Genomic DNA, 25,780 nt, shown 5'->3' on the forward strand with positions numbered 1-25,780 from the left:
TTATGTAAACTATTGATCCTTTTGTTTTTGCAGGCGTTCTTCTAATTACAACTGTTATTACCATTGTCCACTGGGTGACACTATGACACTACTAATAGTGTAGTTCTGCGACACATTACTCATAATAAAAAAAAGATAGTTTTTTCTTATTTATAAAAAAACAACAACAAAAAACTGCTATACTAACTTCAGTACTCAATATTTTCACTTCATATATATGTACAGTCATGGCCAGAAGTTTTGTCAGTGACATAAATTTTGTGTTTTGCAAAGTTTGCTGCTTAAGCTGTTGTGTTCATTCACATTGTTTCTAAATTATTGTGTAAAGTGATTAGATTCATTTTAAATAATTGCTAAAAGCATCATTGGCCAAAAAATTAACTTTTCACACAAAAAAAACACATTTCACTTTTTTTTTTGATCCTGACACAAAATGACCAGCTAACATTAATTGACTAATCATATCAGCAGCCTGTCTGAACGTGTGAATGAGTACTAGTCAGAATAAATCACTATCATACTAATCAGATTGTATGATCATTGCATTCTTGTTAGCAGTGGTTACCTCCAAAGAAACATGTGCAGCCATCATCACTTTGCATCAGAATGGCTTCACATGCAAGGAAATTGCATAAAGAATATTGCACCTGAAAGAACCATTTACTGGATTATCAAGAACTTCAAGGAGAGAGGTTAGACTGCAATTAAGAAGACCTCAAGAAGTCCTAGAGTGTCCAGCAAGCGCCAGGACCATCTCCTCCTTAGGAGTCAGCTACAGAATCTTTTCACCAGCAGTGCAGAGCTTGCTCAGGAATGGCAGCAGGTTGGTGTGAGAGCATCTGCACACACAGTGGGGCAAGACTTTTGGACAGTGGCCTGGTGTAAAGAAGGCCAGCAAAGAAGCCACCTCTCTCCAAGAAAAACATCAAGGACAGACTGAAATTCTGCAGGAAGCACAAGTATTGGACAGCAGAAGACTGGTGCATAGTAATTTTCTCTGAAGAAGCTCCTTTCCGACTGTTTGGGACATCTGGAAAAAGATTGTTCGGAGAAGAAAAGGTGAATACCTCCATGTGTCCTGTGACGTGCCAACAATGAAGCATCCTGAGACCATCCATGTGTGGGGTTTCTTTTCAACCAAGGGAGTGGGCTCTCTCATAATTTTGCCCAAAAACACTGCCAGGAATAAAGAATGGTATCAAAATGACCTGCAAGAGTGACTTCTTCCAACGATCCATGAGCAATTTGGTGATGATTCCTTGAATTTTCCAGCATGATGGAACACCATGCCACAAAGCAAGAATGATTACATACGTAACCCTCATTACTTGATGGAGGGAACAGAGATGTTATGTCGAATGACATATGGGGTCTCACTTGGCAGGCCAATCATCTCTGAGTTTAAGAGAAAACACCAATGAAAATTGGCTAGTGGATATTGCAAACCTGAGCCACTCCCCATGCATACAGGTATAAATAGCCAACAGGTGGATCCACTTTTCAGGTTTTATGCTGAGGAGCTGAGAACGTGTCCTGGCAACACCAAATGGTTCAAGGTTGTGGCATGGTGGCATGGGGACATAACATCTCCGTTCCTTCCATCAGGGAATGAGGGTTACATACGTAACCAAGACGTTCCCTATCTGCTGGTCACTACGAGATGTCGATTGACATATGGCGTCCATGGAAAATGCCACAACCTGAACACCATCACAACCCTGTGGCACTGCAATTGTCGACAAGCCGTGGCAGTCACAAAAGCCATGCTAAGGTCAAAACCTTCCCAAAGCCCCAGACCAAATTAACTGACTTTGGTACTGAAGGGGACCAAAAGGGTGAGTATATCGCTGCTGGAAAAAACCAAAGCTACTGTTCCTTCCACAAAAAGATTTTGGAAGGGATTTCAATCTTCAGTGAAAGATTGCTTCAAATCTCTCCAATTTCTTCTGACCCAGGGGGCGGTACTACATATGGAATGGGTCCCTGAGACAGGTCCTACCTTAGAGTAGGGATGGAACAGCTGCCAGAAGAGATTGACAGAGTTGGTCTGGCAAGGGAAGACCAAGAGGGAAACCTTACCGTGGAAGAATACACATATGGGATTACCCGTAGGGAATCAAGCCATATGGACACCTAGTCCAGTACAGGGGCTAACCGGGACTCAAGGTATGCTAACACCAGTAATGGGCCAAGCTTGACACCGTGCCAGTTCTCGCATCCCCATGTGAGGGGGAATGGCGCAGCAAGTGTGACACCGAGCCAGTTCTTCCTGCCAATTACCGGTTACCCAACACACAGGAAGAAACCGGCTCTACACGAAATTTGTAAAACCTTGCGGAGGTGTTAGGTGTCGCCCAGCCCGCAGCTCGACAGATGTCTGCCAGAGAGGCACTATGCATCAACGCATAGGAGGAGGCAACATTCTGTGTGGAGTGAGAACTCACCCCCAGGGGGCACGGCTCACCTTGGGAATGGTACGCCTTGGCAATGGCATCCACTATCCAGTGGGCCAACCTCTGCTTAAAGACAGCCTTTCATTTCTGCTGACATCCAAAGCAGACCAGGAGCTGCTCAGAGCTTCTAAAGCGCTGGGTGCAGTCCACGTATATATGAAGCACTCTTACGGCACACAGAAATGCCAAGGCTGGATCTGCCTCCTCCAGGGGGGAGCTTGCAGGTTCACCACCTGGTCTCAGAAGGAAGGTGGGAACCTTGGGAACGTATCCAGAACTCACAGCGTGGGGAGCAGCCGTTGTGGAGGATGCACGGGGGCGCCCATGTCAATGAGTAGACTGAGGCACTGCCCACGACAGAGCAGTGGCAGCTGGAGGATCACTTCGGGGCAAGATGTGTTGAATGGCCTTAATCTGCTTTTACACCACCGAGAACTGCTGGGCAAAGTCCTCGACAGTGTCGCTGAACAGGCCAGCCTGGGAAATGTGAGTGTAAAGAAAGAGAGCTTTGTCAACACCTCTCATCTTGGCCAGGTTTAGCCAGAGATTCAAGATTTTTACATACACAATTGTCACATACACAATTATATAGAGCATATATAACCAGCAGTGAAATGTGAGTCAGGTCCGCTCCATGGACAGTGCAATTATTAAAAAAATCAACACAGATGAAAATATACATAAATATAGCTATGAAAGAATGAAATAAAAGTAAAAAATAAAATATAAAAAAAGATGTATACTGTAGAATTAAATATAAAATGGAAAATAATGTACATAAAAGTACTGTATTCTTAAATATTAAGATACCCAGGAATGTACAAGAGGCAATGTGCATATGTGCATTATACTGTAGTCTTAAAAATTAAGATACACAGGAATGTACAATAGGCAAATGTGCAAACAGGTTGAGACTTTCAGTATGTCAATGTGAGGTAGTGAATGATGATTATCTTACTGATAAAATGAATATTAAGTATAGACATGTAGATGTTAAGAGGGTGGTTTTGAGTTTAGGAGTCTGATTGTAACGCTGTCTAGTCTCTGTTTCCCTGGGTGTCCACTAGTGTGCTCACTTCCCCTTAGGCACTTCACCGCAGGCACTAATATTCCACTAGTCTGGTCTTGTCATCACAGTAATTGCACTCCGGCTAATTGCACCAGGTGCATTCACTTAATTGTCATTAGCCTCCCTATAACTACCTGTCTTTTCATGTTGTCTGTATGGAGTCCTTACCCTTCGTGTTATCAGCCTTCTCGTCCTCCGATATTCTCCTTTGTCTTCTCGTCCTCCGAGATCCCTCGTTTTCCGAGTTCCCTTTCCTGTCCCTTTCCTTTGTTTTTTTTGGACTGCTTGTTTGGTTTTGACCTTGGATTGTTTTCGACTACGATTTTGGATTACCCTTTAACAATAAACATCTGCAATTGGATCTACTCTCTCCTGTGTCTCACTGAACACGATCGTCACACTGATGGCCTGGGGGAAAAAAACTCTCAGAAAATGTCTCTCAAGATGGTTACTGGGGTGGATGGAGTCCTTGATGATTTTAACAGCTCTGCTTTTGCAGCGTTTGAGGTAGATGTCCTGCAGAGAGAAGAAAGCAGACCCGGAGATGCGCTCAGCTAAGCACACAACTCTCTGCAGGGATTTGCAGTCTTGACTGGAGCTATTCCCATACCACACTGAGATACACTGAGTCTGAGATACATTTTCTATGGCCTCAGAATAGAAAGTTTACAGGATTGCTGTTGAGACCCTGAATTTCCTCAGCTGTCGCAGATGGTACAGTCTTTGCCTGGCTTTATTAACCTGAGTTTGAATGTGTGTAGTCCTGAGGACTCAGGACACAGCCCTGTGGGGCTCCTACATTCAGGGTGATGGAGTTAGAGGTGAACTGGCCTACTTTCACCACTTGAGGTCTGCCAGTGAGGAAATCAAGAATCCAGTTACAGCATGAAGAATTCAGGCCGAAGTCTATTAATTTAGAAGCCAGCTTGATGGGATCCGGCTTTCCTGATGTTCACTCGCTTTAGGGCCCTCCGAACCTCATCCTCAGACACTGTGATCACATAATCATCGCTGCTTTGACTGCCGCTTCCGGACATGCTGATCAGCAGACTCGCGCTGCTTAGATTGTTTTCAAAGTGGCCGTAGAAAGTGTTTAGCTCATCAGCCAGTGACGGATTTGCTCTCACCTCTGCAGAGGAATTGTTTCCAAAGGCACAGATGGTCCTTAGTCCCTGCCACATGCGTCGAAAATGTGACTCTATGCATTCCCTGTATCGGTGTTTGGCGGCTCTTGCAGTGCGTCGGAGAGCATAGCTCAATTTTTTCTACTCACTCATGTTTCCTGACAGACGACCGGCATTGTAAGCAGCAGAACATTTGTTTATTGCTGCATGGATTGTTCTGTCCACCCAAGGTTTCTGATTTGAAAAGGTCCTTATAGTTATTGTTTCAGTTGCTTGCTCGGCTAGCGTGTTAACAAAGCTTAATGCTACATCCGTGAACTCGTTGACGTCAGATGAACTTGCCCGAAAAATGTCCCAGTCTACATCATCAAGAGCCGCCTGTAGCATGGCTTCTGAGTGGGTGGACCACCACTCTCTGCGCCAGGGATTCTTGAACGAGCCTTTGTTTATATTCCAGTGTGAGGAAAATGAAAGAATGGTTCGATTTGCCGAAAGCCGGTAGTGAGCGAGCTTCGTAGGCATTCTTAAACTAAGTGTAGCAATGATCCAGTGTATTCGGTCCTCTGGTTGGACAGGATACATGTTGATAAAAATTAGGCATAACCTGTCTGAGGTTGGCTTTGTTAAAGTCCCCAGCGATGATAATAGCAGTGTTAGGTTGTTTGTTTATATTGCTGCTGAGCGCATCGTGAAGCTCAGACAAAGCCAAGCCGGTGTCAGCTTGTGGTGGGATGTAAACAGCAGTAAAGATGATCGATGAAAACTCCCGGGGCAGATAGAATGGGCAGCAAATAATGGATAAATGTTCCAGATGAGGCGAGCAGGAGCGCGACAAAGTGGAGATATTCCTGGAGTCACACCATTTCTTGTTAATCATGAAACACACTCCTCCACCTTTGGATTTACCAGCCTCGGCTGTCCTGTCCATCCATAAAACAGAGAAGATTTCAGACGGCATTACAGCAGTGTCCGGGACCGAGGGCGTGAGCCATGTTTCAGACAAACAAAGAATGTTACAGTCCCTAATGTCCCGTTAGAAACTTATCCTGGCTCTAAGATCGTCCATCTTATTCTCCAGAAATTGGACATTGGCAAGCAGAATGCTCGGTAGGGGAGGACTATGAGCTCTTTTTCACAATCAAAAGAGTTCCTTAATAAGTGATCAGTGCAGAGGTTAAGTGTGTAAAAAGAGAAAGTAAAAGTAGGTTATAAAAAAAAAAATTCAAAACACAATCTATGCGGAGCGACCTGGACGGCGACCAGACATGGCGGCGCCATCTTGAGAACTCAGATGGCGGTCTTGGACCACTAAAGCAGACATCACCTTCTTGAGGGACCGCGCTGTGACTTTTGTCACCCATAAGATGTCACCCATGCAGGGCAGAGGCAGCTTGGCCCGCAGAACAGTAAGCCGACAGCTTACAGGCTTTAGACGGGAGACACAGACTATTCCTCCAAGTGGCGGCATTTTGCAGGCACAAGTGCACCGCAACCGCTCTCTCCACCTGGGGAATGTCCACGTACCTCCTTCCTGCTCCGCCATCGACTGGGGTGAGGATGGAAGAGGGAGATGAGTGGCTTCTGGCCATAAAGGGGGCCATCCACGACTTCGTCACCTCTTCATGCACCTCTGGGAAGAAAGAAACCAGAGCAGAATGAAGTTGGGAGCCAATGTCTGCACTGAGAAATCAATTGTCCAGCCGTGAGCACTCAGTGGTAGGCAGTGTAGTCACCTCCAGCCTGATGCTCACGGCTGTCCGGGCAAGCACGGCTGACAGCTCTGGGTCAGATTTGGCAGTAGCGACAACACCCGAGGGGGGGCAGCCCCGCCGAATCCTCATCCTCAGAGGCCGATAGCTCATTCCCCAATGCTGCAATCGACATCTGATCTTCGGGCGGCGCACTGAAAGACACGCTAGGACTGCTGCGAGATGGCCCAGCAGAATCAATCGACGTCCGCAGGAGACATGCCCTGCAGGAGGACTGAGAGGTCCTTGGGGCGTGGCCTGGCGGAGATGCTCATAGTCACCCTCAGATCTCCCAGAGTGGCAGCCAGCGGTCCCCTGTTCAAGCCAGGGAAACTGCTGGGGTCTGCTGCATTCCTCTTGAGGAGTGAGAGACGCTATCACAGCAATACCATGCTCATACGCCAACAACAGATGCATGAATCATCCACAAGCACCGCTTCAGTGTGTTGGATGCCCAGACACTGAAGACAACTCTCGTGACCGTCAACCGCGGACGATCGCATCCAGAAGGACACGGACGAAATGGCATCTTGAAAAAGACTCTAATTGTCTGTGATTTGCTCTTTTAGGAAAAACTGCTCTTTCAGCTGAAGTGCCTGGGGAATCACTGCTGCAGGGACACCACTACTGCACCAACCAGGAACAGCTCTTCACGAACATAAAGACGACTGGCTTTGCAGCGAATATATAACATAGACTACTCGGATCCGAAGCAAAAATCTGAAAAGTGGATTGCAACTGTCGCCTATTTATACCCATATGCACAAATTGTGATCAAGTCGGAGCATTATTAAGGCAAGTATGGATTGCCATCAGTCAGGATTTGGCCCAGAAATTAATATCCAACATGCCAGAGCAAACTGCAGAGGTTATATAGAACAAGGGTCAACACTGTAAATATTGACTCATTATATATTTTTTTGCCAATAAAAGTTTTTAAAACTTAAAAACAATCTACAATTACTAAAGCAGCAAACTTTCCAAAACACAAAATGAATGTCACTTTTAAGTGTGTACGTATATAGAGAGAAAGAAAGAGAGAGAGAGAGCGCGCAAGAGAGAGATACGGTGCACATCATCAAAAAAAGAGATGTTGTTGCAAAGGGAATGTTAAGTTAATGTAAAGTTCATAAAAAAATTTAAAAAACGTGCATAGGTAAATAATTTATAACAAATAGTACAGTATTCCATATAAAAAAAAAGGAAAAGAAAGAAATGTGCATTTTGATTTCATGGCGAATTTTAAGCCACATGGCTAGTCTGGCAAAAGCAAGGGAAGTCAGTAATGACACAAACACATGGGCAGTTGAGTTAACGTCCTGCTTGTTTGGTCAATGCAATAAGTGTTACGTTTCCATCGGTGGTGCTATTGAGAATGAATTTTAATTCAGTAACAAAGCAACAACTGCCCTACTCACATGCAAGTTGTAGTAAGCGTGACTGACAGAAACTCCTGGGGTTTAAAGTAGAGGTGACTGGGGTGAGGGCATCAGGGGGTCAGTTGCACAGTCCATATTTGAAACCTTTAGTCCCCCGTGGTCTGTTTTCCCAGAATGCCCTGTAGCAGTTCTAACCTCTTGGGTTCCGAGTGTGTTTACTCTGAGTTATTGAATGAGCTAGTGTTGGAGTAAAAGTAGTTGAGTAAATGCTAATCGCATCGCTTTCCCCCCAAATAAAGCCTCCAGTTTGTCCCTTTCCTGTTTCCTCTTAGTTAAATCACCAGTAATCATGCTTTTAAAGGCTACTCAGAGACAAATCACAGTTTAGGAATGAAATGCTCAACTAATGCTGCCAGAAAAATACAAGAGGGGTGGTTTAGTGTGCGAGAAGGGTAAAGCCAATGTTGAGGTGTCAAGTGATGTCAATGGAGTAAACACACACAAATGGTACGAGTGAAGGAATCAGGAGTGAGCAAGAGAGACAGGAGGGGCCGTCCTTACTTGCTCTTCTAAGCGGGAGTGAGAGGAGGTCTAGAGGGAGGAGGCAAACAGGGAGAGCAGGATTGAGAAAGAGAGTGAGGAAAAGAAGTGGCGCTCTGTTTGTAGAGCAATCTGGGACCATGCTGTCAAGCAGCTCTCTGATCTGGATTGGGGCACTGCTTCTGGGGCTTAAGGCTTCGCTGACCAGGGCATCTGATTTTCAGCACCATGCTTATGAGGAGATGGTGAGGGCTCTTTTTGCCGTCCAAAGCGATTGCCCCTACATCACTCGCATCTACAGCATCGGTCACAGCGTAGAGGGACGGCACCTATATGTCCTGGAGCTCAGTGATAATCCTGGCATCCATGAAGCATGTGAGTATTTTCTTTACTCTTGTACCAAGCCATTAAATTCCTCATGCATATAGCTCAAGCAAACCCAGGCATGTTTGAAAAATGTTCCTCCTGAAGCTGTAGGGCTGCCAGAGCTGATTGGGTATGATTCCATTATTTGGGCTGTTTTCTGTAAACAGCATTTAACAGAATTGTTGAAATAAAACTTTGGCTGGTTATTCACTGGGTTGTCTGGCCAGCCAATGTTGGCCGTTAACTTGATTTATCTTGTTGCTCCTCAAACACTCTCATACGGTAAATTGCATCTAGGAATGGACAGTAATGGGTTTAAGGGGGAGTACATGCCTGGAGATGTGGTGAGTGTTATATGTAACTGTTGCTGGCAGGAGCTAACATCAGTCATCATTGATCTAAAGCAAGAACTTTCCCACAGGATAGAAAAATCTGTGGACACTTCTGCTTCTCAGATGATACTATTGCAAACAGGACCTCATTAATCTTGCACGTGTCCCTTCTAGATTTCCAGAAGAAAAATCTCTCTCAAACTGTTCTCATATTTACCAACGTTTGGAATCAAAAGTTAGAAATCTCAGCATAAACATTTCCTCATCAAACTATCGAAGAAACCAGACTATCTAGGCTATGCTATCCACATTCATTTTGTATGTCAACGGTTGTCTTTATTTTCATGAAAGAACTCTCAGAACTCCAGTATATCTTACGAGATGCAAAAAAGCAACTGCTGCAGTAAAATCTTCCTTTTTTTCAGTCTGTAGACCTTGTTTCTTTGTTCACTCAAATTCAAAACACATTCCACTCTCAGCTACTGGAAGTAGTTAAGATCCATCAACAAAAGAATTAATGAATCAACTTACGAAAGCAAATTAATCTTTACCATCAGATGTAAAGATCTGCTTCTCTTGGCAACATGCTTACAAAGGTAAAACCTCTGAGAGAATTGCAGGATGTATACATGTTCCTGATAGAGTACAAAAACAGGAACCGGTACAGCAGAGAAGACAAAGTTGTTGTGACCTGACCTTTTAGATTCCAAATAGTGTTTGCACTTCATGTGTTAATGTCGAGGTCACTCGTTTACTGACTCTTTGAGCAGAGGCACAGCATTTATAATTGAATTACTTGATGATTAATGGGAAGACGGTGATGAGTCTATCTGCACACCGTGGCTAATTAGATCTGCAATCTCGCCGTCACTCACTTCCGCATCAAAAAAGAACAAACAGAAATCTGCTGGTACTTGTTAGAAGAGATAATTGTGAATAATGAGCTGACAACTGGCTGTGAGACAGGAATTTCGATGAGAGTGGCCTGCTGTGCTGTTAAACACTCAGAAAGCTTTTGTAGGAGAAACATTATGAATTTGAATTTACTCATATTTGAAACTAGCATTTATGGTGTTATCTTACTCAAACGCATGCCACAGATGCACAATGTAGAACTATTTCATTTGTTTTAAAGGGATAGATCATCTAAAAAAATAGTTTTCTGTAAATAAATATTTTTTGTTTCTTCTTTATGGAATGTAATGTATAAATTGTATGAAATACTTTTATGGTGCTTTCTGGAGACCATGTCTCCATTTGCTCTCATTGTATTAAAAAAGTACAGCTTCTCCTTTTGGGATGAACTGAGAAGTTATGACAAACTCTTTAAATATTTAGTAGTCAATACTTGTATTCATTTTAGTGCAATTTATGTGGTTGCATCTTCTGAACTGCTTTATTTGCATGCATAGATCTGGTTGCTTGTATATTATTCACGGATGTGACCCTATGACCTCATGACTTCCTGACTGGTGGTCACCTGACCTGTGTTTTTCAGTGGAGCCCGAGTTCAAGTACGTAGGGAACATGCATGGGAATGAGGTGCTCGGCAGGGAGCTGCTCATCTACTTAGCCCAGTTCTTGTGTGAAGAATACCGGGCAGGAAATGAGCGAATCACCCACCTCATCCACGACACACGGATCCACATACTTCCTTCGATGAATCCAGATGGATATGAGGTTGCAGCCAGTCAGGTAAACAGCCCTTAGTAATTAATCTACAATCTATAACAAGTGTACTTATTCACCACAGCTCTAAATGCATGATCAACTGTGCGAACACGACCATGCATATGTATAAACGTATTTATTCAGTGTGGCAGCTGTGGTGTGGGAGTGTTGTAAGACTCTAGTGGCCCCCAGTTTGTTATGAAGGAATCAGCCATATCCCAATAGTGCATTGTTGGCTTTCTTTTGAGACTAATTACGCCATAAGAGCTCACAAAAAATAACATCCAGATATAAAACAATGCACATAAAAATACACAAAGTATTTTTTTCTTGAACAAAGCATCCTACTGTACAACGTTCACACATCTAGAATGCAAATTTACTGTAATACAGACTCGTCCTTGATCTTTGAGACTAATTATATGTCCAGCAGTAAATGGTGGCGGAATCTGGCCACACACACCCAGTTATCAAGTGTCTCATTGGACCAGACATGAACTAGTTAAGAAAACCACCTCAATTCAGACAGGATTTATTTAACATGCCCTAACCTGCTTACGCAGTACATATAGGAGTTTAAATTTATATAGAAGTTTCACACCTGACATACTGAGAATGTTAAAAGTTGATATCCTTCCCCAAAAGTTACTTAAAAGATGGGAAATGATTTGCTCTCTTCTCTCTGATTTACAGGGTCCAGAGTTCAACGGCTACTTAGTTGGACGTGGAAACTCAAAGGAGGTGGACCTGAACCGCAACTTCCCAGATCTGAATGCTCTTATGTACTACTATGAGAAGCACAAAGGCCAAAACCACCACCTGCCACTACCAGACAACTGGGAACTACAGGTGGGCATCAAGTGTCACATGCACTGCTATAGGAGAGGATACACTGTCTGTTCAGAATGAAATGAGTGGGAGGGGTCAGCCAAGCAATTAGTTATGCAACTTGTGTAGTGACTAGTGTTTACTTTGTTTATGTTTAGACAATATGATACACTTTGCAAGGGTTATGACAACATAGAATGTTTGTATATAGTAAAGGTCATATGCTAACCATTTACACATGTGGTCAGAATTGTTGTTCAAAGAAGGCTTTGAAAATAAACCTGCATTATTAATCCTTTTGATCTTTTATTTGTAAAAAATCCTAACCTTTCATTGAACTAAAACAATTAAAAATGGGAGGAAATCTACGGAAGTTCTAAGCGGCCATGCTTCATAATTTTTTTCCTTTTTGTTTTCTCGTTATAACGACTTAATTTTCTCGTTATCTCGACATAACGAAAGTCGTTTTCTCGTTATAACGACTTAATTTTCTTGTTATCTCGACATAACGAAAGTCGTTTTTTCGTTATAGCGACTTAATTTTCTCGTTATCTCGACATAACGAAAGTCGTTTTCTCGTTATAACGACTTAATTTTCTCTAATAAAATACAAAACTGTGCCAGCAGGTGGCACTATAGACCTGAGTATAACTGATGGGGTGTTGTACACTGTCCACTTTACTGTACGTGGACCTTCCTCGTGATCGCTATAATTTGTGCAGTCTTGTTCATTACTGACATTTAATTAATTCATAAATGTTAAATGCTTTAATCAACATGATTATTTTGTATATTAAGTTCTTGCTAGATGCATGAGTTTCACCAACGCGTTCTGGGTCATAAAATAACCAAGGTTGATGTCACTGTATTCTGTTTGCACCTATATCTTTATTTGTGCTTCTTTTAGGCACATGATTAGGTAGTTAATAAGTGGAAATGTTCTGTGTATCTACAGTAGGACAGGATTTAACGATGTAGGCTATTTGTGATGTGCCTTTTTTCCTTATTATTAATCTTTATTGTTAACCGTATTGATGAGAAATGTGATGTATATGTAAAATGCATAGGCTAGTTTAATTCATTTTGTTCTATAATGTTGTAATCGTTTTTTTTCTGCACACACACACATACACTGCACATGAACGATCTTTTCAAACAGAAGCTTGTAACGCACATGATATCTGCCACAGCATATAATGACTAATAAAAATTACAAATTATATATAATTTTATTTCAAATAAATGGAAAATTAAAAGGGAGTTTAATCCAAGCAGCTCAAGATCTTAGAATAGTTCTGTATCCTTCTGAAGGCACTCCGTCTGTGTTCGCGGTGTTGCCATTTAAACATGTTAATTACAAAAACAAAACGGTTTGGTGTACTGTCTCTGGAAAAATCAACAGTGATTGATGAGCCTTTATTTATGTACAATATTGTAGACGTTATTACCTAGGCGAAGCAAAATTTGCTGAAATATATGCTACAGTAAGAGCGCCTGCATGGTTGTCCATCAGATGCCTGTCAAAGTTGAGTTTGTTACTATAGCAACAGTAAAACTGTCATGTTGTTATAACGAGAAAACAAACTTTCGTTATGTCGAGATAATGAGAAAATTAAGTCGGTATAACGAGAAATCAAAAAGGAAATAAAATTATAATGCATGGCCGCTTAGAACTTCCGTAGAAATCTCAGTGTGAAATAAATGTTTTTCTCAAATACCTGTTGGACACAATCATTGGTACCCCAAAAAAAAACCTTATGAGTAAAATACCTGTGAAGTATAGTCCTATTCATATTTACAATTGAGCACACCAGGGTGATAATGAACATGAAATTATCCAGCCATGGCTTCCTGTTTCACTGGAATATATATAGGAGGGTAACTCTAGAGGGTAAAAAAGTGTAGCTCTTTTCCTAAAGTCACTTTTTTAATTTGTGAAGCTCAGTAATCTTTTGCTGCACATCAGAAATATATTCTTTGGTTTTTCTGTGTGATGGATGATTAAGGCAATTTGGCCTTTGTTTTCCCTCCTACGGTGCCCGGGGTTGATGCCATGGTTGGTTCACTTAGTTTTGTCATGGCCACGTCAAAATAACTGTGGGAACGTGATAATATGTTGTGGCCACAAGATATTAATTTGTGAGAACATCTTATTAACTCGTGGGAACATCATATTATGTCTTGGCCACGAGATCATTTTATCGAGGTAACAACATCCTTTATGTCATGGCCTCGAGATGCTATGTTCAGGGAACAACATTTTTTTCTCGTGTCAACGGGTTGCTATGGTCACGCAAGTTTCTTTACACATTAAACTCGTGGCCACGAGAAAAATACGTTGTTCCCTCAACTTAGCATCTCAAACCCATGAGATAAGGATGTTGTTACCTCAACAAAATGATCTCATTGCCACAACATGATATGATGCTCCCACGAGTTAGTATGACATTCCCACAAATTAATATCTCGTGGCCACGACAAAACTAAGTGAACCGACCATGGCATCTCCTGTGCACCATAGGAGGGAAAACAAAGACCAAATTCCCTTAATCATCCATCACACCGATTAAAACCAAAGAATATATTTCTGATGTGCAGCAAAAGATAACTGAGCTTCACAAATTAGAAAGTGACTTTAAGAAAAGAGCAGTGAAAATCCCCATTTCCACCATCAGTGCAATAGTTAAGAATTTCCAATCAACAAAATTTTTTTAGAAATCTGCCTGGAAGAGGACACGTGTCTATATCGTCCTAATGCATGGTGAGGAGGTCAGTTTGAGTCTTTGAATTGCAGAAAATAGTTAAGTCTCGGGGTCAGAAAACCTTTAAAAAAAAAAAAGAATATCAAACAGCATCACCATATGTTGTTTGGGAGGGTTTCAAGAAAAAAACAACTCAAGAAAAGAAAATGCTCTAATCCACAAAACAATCCCTAGCATATTCAGTTGTCAGACATGACTGGAACTTCAAAAGGGACTGGATTTTAGGGTCAGATTGTCAGATCAAAAAAAAGCTTTTTAGCAGCAAACTCAAGATGGGTTTGGTGAACACAGGGTTAAAGTACCCCTTCTGACAATGAAATATACTGCTGTATCTGTTAGAAATCTTTTAATGGGCCATGTTTGGATCTTCCAACAGTACAATAATCCAAAAACAAACCTTAAAAACAACACAAAAATGGGTCACTGGGCACAAAACCAAGCTTCTTCTATGGCCATTCCAGTTCCCTGACCTGAACTCTATATACAAGAAGTGGGGTGAACTGAAGAGAAGATGCACCAGCACCATCATGGAGCTGGGAATCTGAAAGGTCTGGAGAGATTCTGGATGAAGGAATGGTCTCTGGTCTCTTGTCAGGTGTTCGCTAACCTCATCAGGCATTATAGGCAAAAGCTCAGAGCTGTTATTTTAGCTAATTGAGGTTTAAAAAATATTGAATAAAAGGGTACCATTAATTGTGTCCAATGTGTATTAGAGAAAAACATTTATTTCATAATGATATTTCATTAAAAAGAAAATGTACTTTTTTGGAACTTAAATCTTTAAGAGGAAGCAAAATCGATATTGTTAAATTATTTCCTTGGGAAATCAAACCTATTATCAGACAAAAAAATCTGTAGAATGACACTAAGAAAAAAAAGATAAAAATCTCAGATTATCCAAAATATCTAATAATTAAAAAAACAAGTGCTGAGGTATGTGTAGAACTTTGTGAAAGACTGGGAATGAGTCCAAAAGTTAAGTTATCTGGGGCTCGTTCTGCCCATGACATTGGTGTCACTAACATCATGTTCGACCAGTGGAGCTACGAGAACTTTCTGTATACGTTTACATGGGGTAGACTTTTTTTTTTTACTGCCCTTACAATATACATGCACACAGAAAGTCATTGTTACATTAGAGTGAAATACAGAATAAAAGCCAGTATCCTGCATGGTGAAGAAAAACGTTTTTATTTTTACAGTTGGACAGCACAATTAAGCTACCCACCTCGCTCTCATTCTGCTATCTATCAACTGCCAACAGGCCCACCTTTCACAAAATAGAGAGCCTTGGCCTGTGTAAATGGACTTTTAAGCCTGTACTACAGTTAGTTTTCTTGAGCTCTGAATATTTTGGTTACCCTTTCCCAAACTGCCTGAGTAATAAAAAGTCAGTCTCATCTGTGAGGATCCATTTTGATTTAGGAATGTTACAAAGGAAATCTTGTGGTTCAGTGAAAGCAGGAACATCTGACCTTTTGTACAAATTAGTTCACAAATATGCTTATTTGAAATTGGCAGAGAAATTAAACAGAATATTAATATTATATATATATATAGAGAGAGAGAGAGAGAGATTTTATGTAATTAAATAATTTCCAGACTTTTGAAGCGCGTCAGAAAAATATCATTTAAACAGCTCTTTCCAGGAACAGCCCTTTATTTTCCTCAGTCTAAAATGAGAACTCCAGCTTTGAAGAAGTATGTGTCTACTGGCAGCCAGACATCCCTCAGGACAACAAAAGAAGAACTGCAGTCAGAGGAGTGTGACACGTTCCAATAATTTCTCTAAGTCAAGAGCTGTCAGTCTCACATCAAACCCTGCTTGTGACCCTCTAACCCCAGCGTAGGCTTCACACTGCTCAGAGCTAAGCAGTTTCACAGCATGAAACTTGACTCTTCAATGACAGCTGAGGTCAAAGGGACCCTTGGATCTTTGTATATTCTATAGATCCATGCATAATAAATACAGCGTCTCCTCAAAACAGAGCACGGACGGGTCAATACCCAGCAGCCATCTCCAAAGAGCCAGCCAGACTGATCACACTTAATACAACAGGGCCAGGTGGAGGTTTATTTTCCCTTCACCTCTTGTGGGACACTTTACCACATGTCAGATTTCTCAGATAACAGAGCTGGAAGAAAATTCCAGAAAGTCTGTAGGAATGCTGTCGGAGTGTCATGGTACAAAAACTTAAAACAAAGCCTGAAATAATGCACACAGCATGCATGTTTTCTCATCTGAAAAATTTTCCCCATGTACTTGGTTCTTGCAGGTTGAGCCAGAGACTTTAGCGGTCATAAAATGGATGCAGAATTACAACTTTGTTCTGTCGGCTAACCTCCACGGTGGAGCTGTAGTCGCCAACTACCCCTTTGATAAGTCTCGTGAGCCCCGAATAAGAGGCAAAACTACATACTCGGTTACTCCTGATGATAAAATATTCAGAAAGGTATGCTGTTTTTTATTGTAATGTTATGTGTATCATTTTCTACTTTTCTCAAAAGTTTCATGTCCAGAAGCAATTAGCAAAAGTATGCCATTTTTGTTTATTTCCCTAAAAATGTGTATTTACTGTGATTCTAAAACAATATCAAACTATTACAGAGACAACACAGACTCAACCAATGGTGCGGTTTTTGGGGCGGGGCTTATTTGTTAGTTTGACTAATGGCAGATGTAGGGTGTGATTGTGAAACCTGTTTAAAATCATTATTCATTATTTGCAGTTTCGTTCCGTGATGCTAGCTCCAAAAAAAAAAAAAAAATGGTTTAAGATGTCTTAATGTGAAATGTGTCCAAAATCCCAGTAATACCATCCCATGAGATTAATTTAGACTGACAGCCCAGCACAGTAATTGCACAGAAATCACACACTAATGAAGAATCGGCTGTTGTCGATATTTACAGATTTTTGTGTTTGTGCACTGTGTGTGTGTGTTTAGTTGGCAAAGACGTACTCCTATGCCCACAGCTGGATGCATAAGGGCTGGAACTGCGGTGATTACTTTGATGAAGGAATCACAAATGGAGCCAGTTGGTACTCTCTGTCTAAGGGTGGGTTATATTTTACATACCACAGCTCTCATTCAATTACTTCAACAAGGCTTGTGGTTTTGTCTAATCAAGAAGCCTTGTAATTTAGTTGAAATTTGGGAATTTTTATCTTAAAAGAAACAGGACTGTTTTCTATTTTAGAGATTAGTCAGAAATTAACTTCTTGGGGAAATATTTAAATTGATTTTAATTAATTAATTTACATTTCATTTATGAGGTCAATTTACAAAACTTAAATGAAATGTAAAACTTCGGCATGTCCAGAAGAAAAAAATACAGCAGAAAATGGTCAAGCATGAGCATGTGAATGAAATTCTTGTTCATATTTTGTTTTTCATGAGTGAAATTATATATATGATTTTAACATTTTTCTAATAGCATATTATGACATTTTTGAACTATAAAATAAGTGAATATTGCCATTTTTGACCCCAACCCTGCTTCATTTTTGACCCTTGCCAACACTGTGTTGTATGTGATACATTTTTAATGTGTGATTTAAGAAGAATTATTGCTCCATGTCTCTTAAGGGATGCAGGACTTCAACTACCTCCATACGAACTGCTTTGAGATTACTCTGGAGCTCAGCTGTGATAAGTTTCCTCCAGCGTCAGCTCTAGCCACTGAGTGGCTTGCCAACAGAGAGGCTCTGGTGTCCTACATGGAGCAAGTGAGGAACTCCTCTTCTCACATTTGACGTTTGACTGCCTTAGTCTCAGCTCTCTGTAATGAAACAAGTAGAAGTTCAAACTCACCTTTCTGCATTCAAAACATGTTGCAAATTGAGAGAGAGCTTTGCATTCAAAAGCAAGAAAAAGGAGGCCAGTATTCTAACAAACACAGGTAAGAAGGACAAATTGGTTCTCCATGGCACTAACAGGAAAAGGAACCTGTCCCTAGATACTTATAATGTGAAATTAGATATGGAGTTTTGGGGTCTCGTTGTGAGTTCAAGAAGCACAACACTGTTTGCAATCACATTTAAAGTATTGAATGGAATTGGTTTACCACTTTAAGTGCAGTGCCTTACTGTAAACAAAAGCTTAATTGACATATCTGGACTGTCTCCTGTCCTCCAGGTGCACCATGGGATTAAAGGCATGGTCTATGATGAGAACCACAACCCAATTAGCAATGCTGTGATCTCTGTGGCAGGCATAAACCATGATATCACCAGCGGTGAGCATTTTTCTAGACTTAAAAAGGTGATTTTTAGTAAGTGCATGCTTAAGTAGTTCATTTAATCTGCTGCTGTTTCAGGAACGGATGGAGACTATTTCCGTCTGCTATTGCCGGGTACCTACACAGTGACTGCTTCTGCACTAGGATACCAACCCTTTACCAGCACGGTAACAGTGGGAGCGGCTGAAGCTGTACAGGTGATAAACAACATCCCAAATACACTATTCATTAGTGACTTTTTTCAATAATAGTCTAACTTTTTTGTTCTTCTTCTTCTTCTTTACAGTTGCATTTCTATTTGAAAGTTCAACCAAAAAGGACAAACTTGCATGTTAAATTTTATCCCAACAAGAAAGGTGCATCAACGGCTAAAATTCCTCCGACCAACCTTGGCCCAAGATAAAGAGCAAGAACTCTTCCCTCAACATAGACAAAACAAGTATTTGCTTTTTAAACTGAAGAACGACAAAGGGAAACATGGACTCTCACTGTGAAGAACCTCATTTTACTATATCATGTAGATTCTTTGTTGTTTGTATGAATGCATAAACGTGTGTTCTTCATTTGTAAATCCATATTTGATCATAGATTAATGGAGACATTTAGATGGACTGTTACTGGGAATTATGTCTGAATATGATAAGAGATCAATCAGTATAAGATAAATTATCTCATGTGAATAATAATAAAGTAAAAATGTTATCATTTGAAAGATACTAAGATTGGTCTTTTTATCGATTCTTTGGACAATTGTTGTTTTTAGGAATGATGACGTTGACATGACGTGACGTGACATGACATGACGTTGATGTGTAATGGAATGAGCATGTGTGAATTTTGTAAAACTGTATTGAAATTTTCTGGAAAGTATACGGTGTACACTGTGATAAAAAATATTTTATCGCATGGATATATTTTCTTATGATTTTTAAATGTCAAAATGTGATGTTTGATTAAACAAGGCATATTTTGGTTTGCAATTTGCATGCAAAGTAAAGATTTACTGAAATGATCGTTTCAGTGGTAAAAGCATCAAAATAAAGAAACTGTGCTAGCCTAAAAATAAAATCTGGAGCCTAAAAAAAGTATACAACCTATAATTATTATTTTTTTAAATACCAAAAAATGTGTTAAATATAGTATTCAGTATGATCTTCTTGAATAGCATTAGAAAATTAAAGACAGACTCAATATACAGATGCATCTCAATAAATTAGAATGTCATTGAAAAGTTAATTTATTTCAGTAATTCAACCCAAATTGTGAAACTCATGTATTAAATAAATTCAGTGCGCACACACACTGAAGTAGTCTGTGACTGAAGTCTTTGGTTCTTTTATTTGTGATGATTTTGGCTCACATTTAACAAAAACTCACCAATTCGCTATCCCAACACATTAGAATATGGTGACATGCCAATCAGCTAATCAACTCAAAACACTGCAAAGTTTTCTTGAGCCTTCAAAATGGTCTCTCAGTTTGGTTCACTACACAATCATGGAGAAGACTGCTGATTTGACAGTTGTCCGGAAGACAACCATTGACATGCTTCACAACGAGGGTGAGCCACAAACATTCATTGCCAAAGAAGCTGGCTCTTCACAGAGTTCTGTATCCAAGCATGTTAACACAAAGTTGAGTAGAAGGAAAAAGTGTGAAAGAAAAAAAAATGCACAACCAACTGAGAAAACCGCAGCCTTATGAGGGTTGTCAAACAAAATCGATTCAAGAATTTGAGTGAACTTCACAAGGAATGGACTGAGGCTGGGGTCAAAGCACACAGACGTGTCAAGGCATTTGGCTATGTATTCCTCTTGATAAGCCACTCCTAAACCACAGACAACTTCAGGGGCGTCTTACCTGGGCTAAGGAGAAGAACTGGACTGTTGCCCAGTGGTCCAAAGTCCTCTTTTCAGATGAGAGCACGTTTTATATTTCATTTGGAAACCAAGGTCCTAGAGTCTGGAGGAAGGGTGGAGAAGCTCCTAGCCCAAATTGCTTGAAGCCCAGTGTTAAGTTTCCACAGTCTGTGAAGATTTGGGGTGCAATGTCATCTGCTAGTGTTGGTTTATTGTGTTTTTTGGAAACCAAAGTCACTGCACCCGTTTACCAAGAAATTTTGGAGCACTTCATGATTCTTTCTGCTGACCAGCTTTTTAAAGATTCTGATTTCATTTTCCAGCAGGATTTGGCACCTGCCCACAATCCCAAAAGTTGGTTAAATGACCATGGTATTGGTGTGCTTGACTGGCCAGCAAACTCACCAGACCTGAACCCCAGAGAGAATCTATGGGTTATTGTCAAGAGGAAGATGAGAAACAAGAGACCAAACAATGCAGATGAGCTGAAGGCAACTTTTAAAGAAACCTGGGCTTCTATACCACCTCAGCAGTGCCACAAACTGATCACCTCCATGCCACGCCGAATTGAGCCAGTAATTAAAGCAAAAGGAGCCCCTACCAAGATACATGTACAGTAAATGAACATACTTTCCAGAAGGCCAACAATTCACTAAAAATTTACTTTTTTTTATTGGTCTTATGAAGTATTCTAATTTGCTGAGATAGTGAATTTGTGGGTTTTGTTAAATGTGAGCCAAAATCATCACAATTTAAAGAACCAAAGACTTAAACTACTTCAGTCTGTGTGCACTGAATTTATTCAATACACAAGTTTCACAGTAATTCAGTGTTGAATTACTGAAATAAATGAACTTTTACACGACATTCTAATTTATTGAGATGCACTGATCATTCCAGGTTTTCAATTCTGCAGTGAATACATTTCCTTTAAGATGGAAATATTTACAGAAAGTAAACAATGCTAATATTTTCCTGTGATCTTCCAAAAATAGAATCACAATGCCCTCTGAATAGCAGGAAAAATGGAAAATGTACTCCAGGAATGTTGCCCACGAGGACTAGAAGCCTCTGCAGCAGCTGGAAAATATGAGCCATAATTAATCTCTCATAAATAAGAATAAGGATGTTTGGAGAGCTGTGCTGTCAATGAAAGTGAAAATGAAGGACATTTTGTGTAAAAAGTGTGCCAAGAAAAATTATGCTTCATACAAACCATTAGTGGTTTGCTTTAAATTAGAAGATCAACGTTCTGTCATTTTACAGCCATGAATAAACTGTCCGAACAGTCATAAAATTAAGTGACAGGATTTCATTGTGAATGAGAATGCTTCAGTGTCACCAAGTTCATGAATAGATCAACAAAGAATGAATGGCAACAGAAAGCTCAAGCTCACATGGTCTTTCTCAATGAAAATGTCACAGTAGGAGAGGACAACAGAAGCTTTTCATGCTTCCAAGATATGACAGATCTGGCATTTTCTCAGAAGCCATGGGCATGTTGTGTCAGAGCGGCTTACAACACAGAGCTGAATGCAACAATGAAACCCACACAGCAGCTGTTATTATCTGCCCTCACTCTAGTCTAGTGGATGCCCACTTGGCTTCAGCTTTGTAACTGAATTTATAAGTCAATCTGAGTCAAGTAATCCCAGTCAGGTGACAGTAATTGGTAATGACTGGATTGTGCCCAGAATAATGGGTGTGTTATTTACAGGTCAAGATCTGACGAAACAATTCTCCACTACCTTACAAACAAGGGCCTCACAGACCACTTCCTTTCATTGTTTCTGTATATAAGGAAGTCATGGCTATAATGCAGACACAGCAAAAATAACCTTACTTCTGACAGCGCTTAAAACATTATGTTCCCTTGTAACAATAATATTGACACTGAGTCTACACAAAGCAATAAAGCTGTCCTTTCCACAAACTATCATCAAATGCAGAATATCTCAGTCAGAGAGCCTTGAAACCATAATCAGACAGTTTTAACCTCTGCATCTGAACATTATACAATATAATGATGTTTCTTTAACTTTGAGTACTTTTACATACCAAGGACTGATTTTATTAAAACTGGTAAAACATTTTTCTTTTTGTTATATCATGTTCATATGAAACATTTTATTGCTACTTTTTACATGCTTTTTTTGGCACACACACATGCCCCCAGACAGACTGCCCACACAAAGAATAAAATATAAACCATTTCATTATTTATTTTGTGAAAATATTTTTCCCCAAACAAAAGTAATTTCCAATGCAACAAACAATTTTGCCCTATTAAAGTTTTTCAATTTAATAACATTATTTTTAGTACGTTTGCTGTAATTTTGTCAAATTATGCAAAATGTTTGAATAGTATTTATTTATTTAAATGTTTATTTTATAAAAAAATATGCTAAAATGCAATTTACTTAAACACAATAAATAATTTGAGATATGGTTGATATAGTAAATGTTCATACAACTTCGTACAAAATGTACAGAATTCTCCTGAGGTGCATGCATGTCCACAAAAGTTAGTGAACAAATTCTCAGTGTGAAAAGTGTGTTTTAAGTATTTTAGTTTATTTTCTAAAAGTCAACATGCCATGAGTGCCCAGAGATGAACAAACACTCGTAATCTTTTTTTTAAAAAGTATAGCTAGCTACATTTAAAAGCTTTTGCAACCTATCTGTACTACTCAATTCACACAATAAGTCAAGATGACATCCCGTTTTGACTTCAGGTTGCCTTTATATGACACACTCAGTGGAATAAAATATCAACAACGTTATCTATTTTTGCAGATTGTACTAGACTGTGATTTCACTGGATTATTTCCCTCATGTGTTTTATCTTTAGTAGGAATTTCCTTCAGGCACGTTAAAGGCCGCCCTGCGTTTGTGCTTGGTGTCAGCAGAGGGCGGTGTGTTGATTTTGATGTCAGCATGAGAGAGGTAAGGATCAGCCTGCTGACGCTGGGACCTTTATGGGATGACAGCTGATCCCGCCGTGGCGTAGAATAGATGACCATCGGAATCGGATCAACTGCAACGTGTGAGCAAAGTAATGACAGGCGGGAGAAACGCCTGTTGCCCTCATCTTACGTTTGATTTCTAAACAACATTGAACGATACAAAGCTAATCGCAGAAGGGAAACGCGCACGAGCATCCACTGGATAGTAAAAGTTTTCTTGCTGTCGGTTTTTAGTTAACGTAAGCCTTTTCAGCAACGCAGTCTAATCGCATTGAGGACGTTTGTGGTCTCACAGGTAAGTGGAATCTTGTATTTTATTCTGTGTTTAGCTCGTTAACCTCGGTTACCGCGAGTGGTTCAGGTTTAACATTGTGTCTTCTGTTTTGAATATGTAAGTTTTTATATATTTGCACAAATAGCGGTGCTGAGGGAATTTCGTGGCATGTATTTGTCAAGCTTCGTCTGGCATTTTTATCGGTTTACTTTTTCCTTCATAAAACACGATTATCCGTTAGCAGTGTGGATTTCGATTCTTTTTAGTGATTCGAATCTTTTGAATTGATTCGTTCTGTGGCTCTTTCAGCAGGTTACACTGTTACAATACAGGTCCTTCTCAAAAAATTAGCATATTGTGATAAAGTTCATTATTTTCCATAATGTAATGATAAAAATTAAACTTTCATATATTTTAGATTCATTGCACACCAACTGAAATATTTCAGGTCTTTTATTGTTTTAATACTGATGATTTTGGCATACAGCTCATGAAAACCCAAAATGCCTGTCTCAAAAAATTAGCATATTTCATCCGACCAATAAAAGAAAAGTGTTTTTAATACAAAAAAGTCAACCTTCAAATAATTATGTTCAGTTATGCACTCAATACTTGGTCGGGAATCCTTTTGCAGAAATGACTGCTTCAATGCGGCGTGGCATGGAGGCAATCAGCCTGTGGCACTGCTGAGGTGTTATGGAGGCCCAGGATGCTTCAATAGTGGCCTTAAGCTCATCCAGAGTGTTGGGTCTTGCGTCTCTCAACTTTCTCTTCACAATATCCCACAGATTCTTTATGGGGTTCAGGTCAGGAGAGTTGGCAGGCCAATTGAGCACAGTAATACCATGGTCAGTAAACCATTTACCAGTGGTTTTGGCACTGTGAGCAGGTGCCAGGTCGTGCTGAAAAACGAAATCTTCATCTCCATAAAGCTTTTCAGCAGATGGAAGCATGAAGTGCTCCAAAATCTCCTGATAGCTAGCTGCATTGACCCTGCCCTTGATAAAACACAGTGGACCAACACCAGCAGCTGACATGGCACCCCAGACCATCACTGACTGTGGGTACTTGACACTGGACTTCAGGCATTTTGGCATTTCCTTCTCCCCAGTCTTCCTCCAGACTCTGGCACCTTGATTTCCGAATGACATGCAAAATTTGTCCAAAAGTCCAGTGCTGCTTCTCTGTAGCCCAGGTCAGGCGCTTCTGCCGCTGTTTCTGGTTCAAAAGTGGCTTGACCTGGGGAATGCGGCACCTGTAGCCCATTTCCTGCACACGCCTGTGCACGGTGGCTCTGGATGTTTCTACTCCAGACTCAGTCCACTGCTTCCGCAGGTCCCCCAAGGTCTGGAATCGGTCCTTCTCCACAATCTTCCTCAGGGTCCGGTCACCTCTTCTCATTGTGCAGCGTTCTTTGCCACACTTTTTCCTTCCCACAGACTTCCCACTGAGGTGCCTTGATACAGCACTCTGGGAACAGCCTATTCGTTCAGAAATTTCTTTCTGTGTCTTACCCTGTTGCTTGAGGGTGTCAATGATGGCCTACTGGTCAGCAGTCTTACCCATGATTGCGGTTTTGAGTAATGAACCAGGCTGGGAGTTTTTAAAAGCCTCAGGAATCTTTTGCAGGTGTTTAGAGTTAATTAGATGATTCAGATGATTAGGTTAATAGCTTGTTTAGAGAACCTTTTCATGATATGCTAATTTTTTGAGATAGGAATTTTGGGTTTTCATGAGCTGTATGCCAAAATCATCAGTATTAAAACAATAAAAGACCTGAAATATTTCAGTTGGTGTGCAATGAATCTAAAATATATGAAAGTTTAATTTTTATCATTACATTATGGAAAATAATGACCTTTATCACAATATGCTAATTTTTTGAGAAGGACCTGTATGTGTCTGGGAGTCTCTTTTGTAAATTATAAGTGAGTCGCTGTTTGAGCCTTCGATTAGACGATTCGTTAAATGTCGTTAATGACCAAAAAGCTGAGCGTGATACACAAAATATTGAGTAGTTCAGGGAAGGGGACGTATTCGTTCAGGAGGTCCATCCGATGAAATGCTTCAATGAACTAAATATACAAAGAAAAACTTAAACCAGCTTAAAGTTTTGATGGTATAAGATGATGGTCTCACAGACCGGCTAGCCCGAAGAACTGTTTAGTG

General features: G+C 40.3%; 3 protein-coding genes across 3 annotated transcripts in view; 2 read left to right on the plus strand and 1 right to left on the minus strand.

Moving 5' to 3' along the window:
- LOC132121598 (beta-tectorin-like) overlaps positions 1-18,012 on the minus strand; it is a 70,864-nt gene extending 52,852 nt beyond the window's left edge. The window contains exon 1 of the mRNA XM_059531169.1: positions 17,881-18,012. The gene's annotated coding sequence lies outside the window, so the exon portion shown is untranslated. The remainder of the gene's footprint in view (positions 1-17,880) is intronic.
- Positions 7,899-19,055, plus strand: LOC132121597 (carboxypeptidase N catalytic chain-like). The gene is made up of 9 exons (XM_059531167.1): positions 7,899-8,688; positions 10,510-10,706; positions 11,376-11,531; positions 16,549-16,725; positions 17,219-17,330; positions 17,861-18,000; positions 18,410-18,509; positions 18,591-18,709; positions 18,799-19,055. Exons 1-9 carry the CDS (start codon positions 8,454-8,456, stop codon positions 18,913-18,915), a joined length of 1,353 nt encoding a protein of 450 aa, XP_059387150.1. The 5' UTR covers positions 7,899-8,453; the 3' UTR covers positions 18,916-19,055.
- A 4,335-nt stretch (positions 19,056-23,390) lies between these two features.
- Positions 23,391-25,780, plus strand: part of LOC132121595 (dynamin-binding protein-like) — a 54,965-nt gene continuing 52,575 nt past the window's right edge. The window contains exon 1 of the mRNA XM_059531158.1: positions 23,391-23,632. The gene's annotated coding sequence lies outside the window, so the exon portion shown is untranslated. The remainder of the gene's footprint in view (positions 23,633-25,780) is intronic.

The sequence above is a fragment of the Carassius carassius genome, chromosome 39 (assembly GCF_963082965.1).
Source record: "Carassius carassius chromosome 39, fCarCar2.1, whole genome shotgun sequence".
NCBI lineage: Eukaryota > Metazoa > Chordata > Actinopteri > Cypriniformes > Cyprinidae > Carassius > Carassius carassius.